This window comes from Lactuca virosa, chromosome 8 (genome assembly GCF_052849685.1).
Source record: "Lactuca virosa cultivar CGN04683 chromosome 8, Lactuca_virosa_CGN04683_v6, whole genome shotgun sequence".
Lineage (NCBI taxonomy): Eukaryota > Viridiplantae > Streptophyta > Magnoliopsida > Asterales > Asteraceae > Lactuca > Lactuca virosa.
In genome coordinates this window covers 56,974,748-56,984,857 of record NC_136433.1, presented here as the reverse complement: position 1 = coordinate 56,984,857, position 10,110 = coordinate 56,974,748, and the positions used below count along the sequence as shown (strand labels likewise).

Below are 10,110 nucleotides of genomic sequence, written 5' to 3'. Positions count from 1 at the left end.
TTTCAACCACCACCAATGCTACAATTTCAATTCCATCCACAAAATACCCCCGAACCAACCAACGAGATCAAGAAGAACGAGGGGACCGACGAAGATTGTGATTAATCTTTTATGTTATTTTGAACAATCGTCGGTGTAACTAACACATAATCAACGGTTACCTTCTTTTCCTGACGAATTTTCGTCTGAATTGCTAAACATTTCCTGACGACAAATCGTCGGCATAGATTGCCTCTATGCCGGCGACAAGTCATCTGTGAAAGAATATAATAAAACTTTTCGTTTTCTCGAAAATCACTTCCGACAACCATGTTTCGACAGCAAGCGTCGGAATTGGTTGACCGATACCGACCAATTCCGACGACATCTATCCCAACGGCATTTTACACTTCTACTGACGAGGCTATCCCGAAGACATTGGTATAGGCTGTACCGACGACTTATTGTCGGCATAGGGGTAGAAAATGTCGTTGGTACAGTGTATTATCTTTGTAGTGATAGTTTTATGTTTTATTTTATGTTTTGAATGATAATAAAGTAACTAAAAATTTGGTTTTTAGTTGTACGTAAAAACCTTTTTTTTCGTTTTGATTTTCTGATTAGGAGTTGCGTCATATTAGTTTTTATATGTTTGATTTCAGAATTCGCTGAGATGTCATATAAAATTACATATCGATTTTAAACTACTTGATCAGGTAAATAACTATAGCAATTTTATGTGTATATTTGCATGATTGTTTGAATATGTTTCTCCAAAAAAATTAAACGGAAATTGTAAATTAAAGATATAATTGCATGAAATTTCGTTCTTTATTTATTTACTAGGTGTGAGACTCATGTGTTACATGAGTTTATTTAAAAAAAATTAAATATGAAATTTTAACAATTTGAGAAGTTTGAATTTATAAGAAAAATGAGAAAAAAAATTTAAATTATTAAAATTAATGAGGTTTTAATACATTGAATACATTACATATATAAATCATTTCTAATAAATACCTTACATATATATTACCAACATATTAAATGTGAAATTTTAATTTAATAAAATGAAAATTACAATAAAATAACAAATGACAAGTAGAAAATAGAAAATTTAAAAACTCTAGAAAATACTATGTGTCCAAACAAAGGAGAGGAGGACACTTAAAAAAAGAAATTTTTTGATTTATTAAGTAGGATAACAAGAACAAAACCAATTTAATATTCCAACTTTTATATTAACGTCCTCCATGCAAACCCTACCAAAAATCTTTCAACACCGCCGTTGATCCGCGGCTCAGATAACTTTATAACACCTCCGATATACCCAACTGCCAATTCAGAAATGGCGTCAGGCAAGGCTACTTCTGACGTCGCTGATGGACCAGTCCTCACTCTTATCAACAAGCGCATCCGTAACCTAAGGAAAAAGCTCAAACGAATCGCACATCTCGAAAACTCCATTATCAAAAACAAGGAGCAGGAATCGCTCCTCAAATCAAAGCCCACGATCATCGCCGCTGTTGACGAGCTAGAGAAGTTTCGTCAAACCCTATCCGTCACAGTCCATCAAGAAATCACTCTCGCCCTCCAACGCCGTCACGTGGCGGCATCTGAAGACAATGATAAAGAGCAACAGGAAACAGTGCCCCCGGCTTTACCTGTGGATGATCTGCTGAGTTTGATTTACTTGGGAAGTTTGTTTGATCCGAAGCCAGAGAGTGATTTCAATTCGATAAAGCAAAGGGTGTTACATGAGAGAAAGTGGTGCTTGACGTATGATTTGTTTACTTATCAATCTGCCTCTTCTGTCATTTTGACAGAGGATTTGGATATGATGGCACTGCTGGCTTCTCTACTGATTTCAAGACCCGTGGGTTGTACTCATTCACATCAAAATGCGTTACAGAGATGCATCGAGCACGCTAATCTTTGGCTTTCCAAGTCCGAGCAGCAGATTGTTCCAAATAGCGATATTACTTGTATGATGATACCATAAAGGCTAAAGCTTTATCCAACTTATGGGTATGCTTAGTAACAACTAACAAGTTTGCTTTACAGATGCTGATTTGAGAGAGAAGCTGACGAAGCTTATGGGTTTAGATTACATAATAAATCATCCAGATGCTGATGTTATGGCTGCAATCGCTAGAAAAGCAGCCTTAGAAGAAGGCGCACTATCTGGATTCGTACTAAAGGAGGTATGATTGTTGTTATACCTCAATAAAGGGGATTTGATTACCTTTTTTACGTTCGTACTAAAGGAGGTATGATTGTTGCTACATTGACTATTTTGGTAAAAATGATAAAGTACACAATTTGCCCAAATAATTACAGCCTGATTGATACTAGTTAAAATCTATGTTCAAATCCAAATGTATTCTTCCTAGAATTTGATGTAATAACTTGATAGTTCGTCCAATTCATAATTTTTATAATGTCTTGTGATTCTGTATGGGATTTTTTTGAATAAAGTTGAGGTTTAGTTTACAAATGTTTTCTTTTAACATCAATTGTTTGGCAGGAAGATGAGGTAAGAAATCATGAAAGGAGTAAAACTGATGAACACCAATTTGACTCTACTGAAACTTATGAAGACAAATCTCATGTCTCTGAGGTAGTGTTTGGTATGATTGATTCAAGGAAGGAATCGAATAGTCCATTCAGTGTTTGGTATGATTGATTCAAGGAAGGAATCGAATAGTCCATTCCATTGGAATGAAAGAAAATCAATATGTTTTTCCGATGGAATGGAATGGACCATTCATGAAGGAATATGATTACAATTTTTTAAAAACAACTGAAAATATTATTTTTGTTATTAACTTATTTGGATCTTTACATGCTTTTATTATGTTTATTTTTTATTTTTGTAAATAAAAAAGGTTATTAATAGTATATAGAGTAAAGTTGAAATTATACGTATTTTTACATATACCATGAAAAATTAATATGAAAAACATGATCATTACCAGAATGCTTGGGCCTATGGGAAGAAATGCACCATTTCTTAAAGAATATGATGCCTTCCATTTTTTAAATTTCATTCCTTAGAAAAAGGATTTGTTTAGAAGCAATATAATTCAGTTTTATTTATTTAGTTTTAAGTGAAACAAAAAGTCATAATTTTTGTTTCTAGATTACCACAATATTTATAAAAGTACTTATTTGTATGATAACTTGTTTGGGTATTAATGACTTTTTGTTATGCTATTATTTTTGTAAGTAAAAGCTCACTAGTTTAATAAGATTTGCAATCCATACATTTTATTTACATATAAAAAAAATCAATATAAGAAAAAGATGATTCCATATTTCCATTCCTACATACAAGCCAACCAAACATATTGATGGAATGTAATGACTAATTCCATTACTTGGTTATTTGAGCAGGAGATGTTGATCAAACAAAATGGTTTTATAATTATGATGAAGGGGAGCAAGAACCGTGGCGACCCTATCAGTGCCCTATACGATTATACCGAGGCCAACTCATTAGGCGGAGCTACGATAGTGACTATGGTTACGATTGTGACTAAGGTCTCGTTTGATAGTTTTTGTCCGGGAAAGTGCTCTCTCAATGTTGTATGGGAAAGTTTTCTGACCGGGAAATAAACCACGTTGTTTGATTATACATCTGATTGATTGTGCTGAATGATGAAAAATGACAATATTACCCTGCTGTTCTATATTGTGATGGATGAAGTTGCTGAATAATTATAAAAACATATAAATTGTCATACAAAATCAAAATTACACAATAATAATTTAAAAATCCAAATAGAATGTCGATTAAGTCGTTTTTTAGTTTTTTTTTTCAAGTTGATGTTACATTGTTATTCTTTCTAGCAATTATAACTTTTTTATAACTCAACATGTGATTCTTGACCCGGTTTATGTCTGATAATGGTGGGATGGATGATTTTTTTTAAATATATTAGGATGATGGTGGTGTTGCCTATAAAAAGGATTAATCTAATAAAAATGAATTAAAAAAAATTAACTAAAAGAAATTAATAATCAAATAAAGAAATATTTATTAATATATAAATATTATATAGTTATAAATAATATTTATTAATATATAATAATCAAATAAAATTTTCATTTTTAATTAACTAAACATTCCCATAAAATATGAAGTAACATTGACCGTTGTTTTCAAAATTCATAACGTTAACATTTTATTCAAAACATCAGAGTGTCCCATCACATCAAATACCGGAGAGTGCATACCGCGCCATCAAGCCTTGCCCTTGCCCTTAGGCTCAGAAGTACCTGAAACAAATCAACAAACTGTAAGCTAACGCTTAGTGAGTTCCCCAGAGCATACCCCACACAAACCACATAATCACATAATCCATATTAGCTAAAAACCTACATAAGCCATATATGCCATGCATACAAACATATAAGGATGTCGTGGGCTCCTCCCAGGGTCTTACTCCAGGATGTCATGGGCTCCCCCACATGGTCTTACACCTAAGTGTCATGGGCTCCCCCATGGTCTTTAGCTGGAAAGCCATTGGCTCCCCCACATGGTCTTACATCCAGGTGTCATGGGCTCCACCATGGTCTTTACTTGAAAAGCCATGGGCTCCCCTACATGGTCTTACATCCAAGCGTCATGGGCTCCCCCATGATCTTCCCTTCAAGTATCACATATATAACTAGCATACCACTTAGCATAACTAACTATCATACCACGTATCACTACATCTGTGACAACCCGGAACTTCTTCCTTGTACATCTAGTCGATTCAATCAATGTTAAAATTGTTCTGTTAACTTCTAGCACGGTTTAAGGGTTCATTTAAGTGTTCTAAGCTTGGCTACAGTCAATGTTGAGGTTAGGAATGAGTCAACAAGTCGTATAGTGACAAAATCGGGCCATACACCCCTTTTGGAGGAGTGTGCGGCCACACACATGGGTGTACGGCCGTACACACCCCTCATGGCCACACATCCACTCTTATATAAAGGGTAGACCCCTTTCCTTTCATTCCTTTCACTCCTTGGCAGCACACTTCACCATTCTCTCAAGCTTCTGCAACCGTGAACCCTCCAAAGCTTCAAGAAACGTGAGTAATTCATCCTCTAACTTGCAAACCATGAAAGACCACTCTATCTAAGCCTTAATGCTACAAGATTCGTCATGTTCTTCATGTCTTGAAGAGTGTACGACCATACACCTTCATAAGGTGGGTCGTACACTCCTTAAAGGCTCTCCAAAGTGAGAGTTTGACCCCTATCTTTGAGCTGGACATGACCCTAGCCTGGTTGCACCTCAAAGTAGGCATTTTGGACACAAACAGGAAGGGTGTACAACCGCACACCCCTGTGTACGGCCACACACACCTTTGTGCGGCAGCACACTCCTTTGTGCGGCATCACACTCCTTTGTGCGACCACACACACACACACCATAGGACCGCAAACCCACTTCTATGACCCTTATGGACCTCAAACTTGCACTACAACTAAGTAAGGACCTAGAACACTTCATGGATGCAAGTATGAACCTTGAAAACACCTCAAAGGCACCTTCCATCATGAGTGTACGACCGCACACCCATGGTCGCACACACCTTTAAGGTGGCCATACACCTCCCTTACTCAACCCTACAAAGTTCTAACACTTAGTGCAAGTGGTTCCAAGTCCTTAGAGTGATTCCCCATCATATCTAGTAGTGAATATCTTCATTTGACTCCTTTATGTGTCATTACATGTTAATTAAGATCAAATCGTGTTCAAGGTTTCATTTGACACTCAACCTCCGTGTCGATCCTTCAATCAAACCACTCGCTCGAGGTGAGTTCATACCCCTACATTTTTCCGAGTTTTTAATGTTTTCAGGGGGGGGGGGGGAATACAAGCTAAACATAACTAATTTTATGAAAGTTACACAAACGGATTTCAGTAAACTTAAAACGGACGAAATCAGTACAAACACACAGTTTCTACAGTTTTACGAAATATTTTAGATAATTTATTCCTTCTGTATTATGCTGAGCATAAGGGACGTTTTCAACGTACAAATGTAACCACATAGTTTTCAGAACAGTACATGATTTACACTTACAAACATACAAACTATAATAGGTATAGTTTGGGAATTCATACAAGGATATACATATACGTATATCATGTTTTGCAAATACGAACACACAAACTATACTAGGTATAGTTGGGAATTCATACAAGGATATACATATACGTACATACAAACTATAAGAGGTATAGTTTGAGAATTCATACCACAGTTTACAAACTCACACTTTATAAACCTTTCAGTTATTTACAAAAAGGGTTTTCAGCATTATTACTTGTAAATTTGTTAGTCTAGTTAGAGACACGTCCTTGGTAACACTCACAAACTTAACTGGGTGAAGGACTAGTACTTGTGATCAGAATCTCTTGTAGGGAGAGCGTGACTGTTGTGTATAGATCTATACGGGACTGACTACCCGCACCTCGCTGCTAGCTACAATAGGACCGGCAGGTTTACGGGTGACAAAGTCATAAAAGATACTGGTGCCCGGTTCGTGCCATATCAAGTCGAAGTATGGTCATGACACTCAAAATGTAGATAACATCAATTTACTTATGTAATAATAACATACGAACAATACTTGTTAGTACAAGTACGGATAAATACAAGGTTTCTCAAGGAAACCTAATACTACTATACGTACTGGTAGTAACCAGGGTTTTCAAACAGAACATTTCATACAACGGTTTTTCTTAAAATGTTCATCCTACAATACATCTAGTGGTAGTTCAATCATACAACATTTTACTAAAATTCTCTCAATTTTACTAAAGAAAATATTGGATTTTCTTGGAGTCATGCAAACATTTTCAGAATTTACAACCGGTTTTCAATATGCAAACAACGCTTATGAATTCAGCAGCTTTATGCTGATACTCTTTCAAAATTGCTTGTATTCCCAGGAAATCAGTAGACAGGTACTCCTGGAGTCTGAGAAGTCGGAGCAATAAAGTCATGTCTTTGTATTTACTTACAGTTATGATGTATTTGAACATGACTTAAACATATGTAAACCTTTTTCATACATGTATCCAATGTTTGGTTGTGTTTACTATGATTGCTATGATACAATTGTTGTGATACTACGCATGACGTCCTTCACCCCAGAACGTTTCCGCTGTTCCGGTTTTGGGGTGTGACAACATCAATGAGTGTACAACATATCACAAAATGGGCCGGCCTTGGTGCCTTCAACCCATTGGTATGGTAAGGAGACTCACCTCTCAAGAATGTTGAACTGATAAGACCATATCAGCTAAATTCCAACACACGGATCCAACTCAACTGCCTATAACCATCATGTGATTAACTTGTCAAAATCCCGAAATACCATATTTACCCTCAGAGTCAAACTTGGTCAACCCTGGTCAAAGTCCAAGTCAACAGTCAAGGGCAACAGTCCATGTTGACCCCAACTCGTCGAGTGCATCTAGCAACTCGTCGAGTTCCTTTAGAGTCCAGAAAGCGGGACAAACCTAGCCAACTCACCGAGTTATCTCATCAACTCGACGAGTTCACTCGATATCTAGAAGACAGGGAAACCCAATCCAACTCGTCGAGTTGCCAGAGCAACTCGTCGAGTCCCCCCTTGTTTGCTTATTCCGATGATACGTCGATTGTAGGGACTCTAGGGCTTAGATCTGAAACCTAAAGGTGCCTAGAAGGATAAAGTTTCCAACTTTATCCTCTAGAACCACTCTAAATGCTCTAAATCCCTTAACAAAGGTTGGAAAGCTCAAAAGCTTAGCTATGTGGATCAAGACTCTAGGGATATGGAATCCCTCCTTTCCAAGAGAGGTTCTAATCCTCAAAACGTTCCAAAGATGGAGGCTTTATGGACATGCATGTCTTGAAGTCAAAAATGGCCAAAAAGAGAAAATATACTCTAAAATCCAGGCATGGCATCCATGCTTGACCAAAAGCTAGATCTAGCCCACCATGGGACCATTTTGCCATGAAGATTCATAAAGTTGCAAACTTTATGAATCTCATGCATGCAATCAACAAGAATGATGGGAAATAAAGAGTAAACTTAAGATTTAGTCATATTCTAAGATAAAAATCGAATCTTGAATGCTTACAATAGTCCACAAGATGGTCAAGCTCAAGAGTGAGGGCTTTGTTTGCTGGATCTCCTCCTTCTCCTCGCTATCTTCTTCTTCTAAGCTCCAAAAGTCACTCTAACTCACAATATGAAAGAAAATGGGGGATTATATAGGGTGCAAACCCTAAATTTTAGGGTTTTCCTTTATAGCTCAAGAGTGAGGGCTTTGTTTGCTGGATCTCCTCCTTCTCCTCGCTATCTTCTTCTTCTAAGCTCCAAAAGTCACTCTAACTCACAATATGAAAGAAAATGGGGGATTATATAGGGTGCAAACCCTAAATTTTAGGGTTTTCCTTTATAGCGCCTACTCGTCGAGTTGGGCCTTCCAACTCGTCGAGTAGGTCATAAATCCCTAGTCCCACAATGATCTCTACTCGACGAGTTGGAGCTCCCTAACTCGTCGAGTTCCAGTCTGAAATCCTAAAATTCTGAAAAGAAATTGATACCTGAATCGAGCGTTACATTTGTGTTGACTCTAGTTTAAATCTTCATTTGGTTCATTGTTTGTATGTGTATGAGAGAGAGAGAGAGAGAGAGAGAGAGAGAGAGAGAGAGAATCTAGGTTAAATCCTCGATGGTGGTGGTGATATTCCATTTTTCCAAAAATCAGAACTATGAAGATGTGTTTTAAGAGAGAGGGGGTGGGGTGGGTAGTTTTTTTTTTTTTTTTTGTGTAATTAAAAAATTGAAAAAGGAAAATAAAAATGGCAAAATAATCATTTTATAAAAATTCAAAATAAACTAGATCAAACTCCTAATAAAATAAAAGTTTTAGACCACTAATCCAAATTTCTTTTAATGAAATAATAATTTTCGTTATATAATAAGACCATTTTTTTTGTAGTTTGTCCAAACAAAAGGGAATTTGACTTATTAAGGTAATTAAGTATTTCGCGTGTTCACATATGGGTAATATTGTTTTTTTTGTACTCATTTACCCAATTAACTTTTTTCATCCGTTCAAAAATAACTAACATTACCGGCTATTACCTGTTTTAACCGGTAACATTGATTTAGCTCGGTTAAAAACATTACGTGGAATCTTACGTGGCCATTACACCCCTTTCTCATTTAATTAGGGTTCGTCATCGTCAGCTTGTCCAAAACACACCTCGATTACCTTCTTCTGTGAGAAAGCAATCGATACATCAAATCGACGATTAGGGCTTGGAATTGAAGTCGACTGCTAGCATGGCATCCTCATCTACAGGTATGTATGTAGCTGTAGATTTTCATTACAATGGATTCTTTTCGCCAAACCCATTGGTGTACTTAGACCCCGTAAAAACAAATGTACGTGATGTGGATTTTGGGGGATTTACGTATAAAGAGTTTCTTTTGTGGCTTACGAAATTAACCAATGGAGCCTGTGATAATGTCTACTACTGTATGCGAAAGGAAAGCTTGTGTGAGGGTATTAGAAGAATCAACAGTGATGCTGATTATTGGGAGTTTGTGGAAACTGTTTATAGTCTGGAGAGTGATAGTCTTGAGAGTGAGTTAGATGTGTACATTGACCACCAAAATGAACCAATTCTTGATTGGGCTGATAACGAGTTCTTAGCAGATGGTAAAGGGTATGAGTCGGATGAGTTGGATGCAGAGGATGACAAGGATTCTGAAGTTTCAGAGACAATGGAATATGAACATGAATGGGATGATGAAGAGGAACATACTTTTGATAAAACTGTTGGAGACCCATTCTTGGACAAACTTTCAGGACATATTAGTGATGATGATGAAGAGGAAGCAAACAATGGGAAGCTTAAGGATGTTGTGTTCCCTGTCCATAATGAGAATCAAGAATGGGAGCAAATGGTGCCAGTTTTGGGTATGAAGTTTTCTAACCCATTGGAATTGAAGTTGTGTATCACCAACTATGCAGTCAAAAATGGATATGATTTATGGTATGAGAAAAGCGATCATGAAAGGTTATTGGTAAAATGTTGTAAAGGTAAGACAAATAAACAG

General features: G+C 36.6%; 1 protein-coding gene across 1 annotated transcript; it reads left to right on the top strand.

Moving 5' to 3' along the window:
- Positions 1-1,327: 1,327 nt before the first annotated feature.
- LOC145130380 (uncharacterized) lies at positions 1,328-2,665 on the top strand. The gene is made up of 3 exons (XM_079065193.1): positions 1,328-1,964; positions 2,044-2,183; positions 2,507-2,665. The coding sequence occupies exons 1-3, from the start codon at positions 1,328-1,330 to the stop codon at positions 2,663-2,665; spliced, it is 936 nt and encodes a 311-aa protein (XP_078921319.1).
- The last annotated feature ends 7,445 nt before the right edge of the window (positions 2,666-10,110 follow it).

Bases quoted from the DNA above. Each gene is read 5' to 3' on its own strand.
- LOC145130380 (XM_079065193.1), top strand. From the start codon at position 1,328: ATGGCGTCAGGCAAGGCTACTTCTGACGTCGCTGATGGACCAGTCCTC. The intron at 1,965-2,043 runs GTATGATGATAC...TTTGCTTTACAG, and splicing joins TCCAAATAGCGATATTACTT to ATGCTGATTTGAGAGAGAAG. The intron at 2,184-2,506 runs GTATGATTGTTG...ATTGTTTGGCAG, and splicing joins CTGGATTCGTACTAAAGGAG to GAAGATGAGGTAAGAAATCA.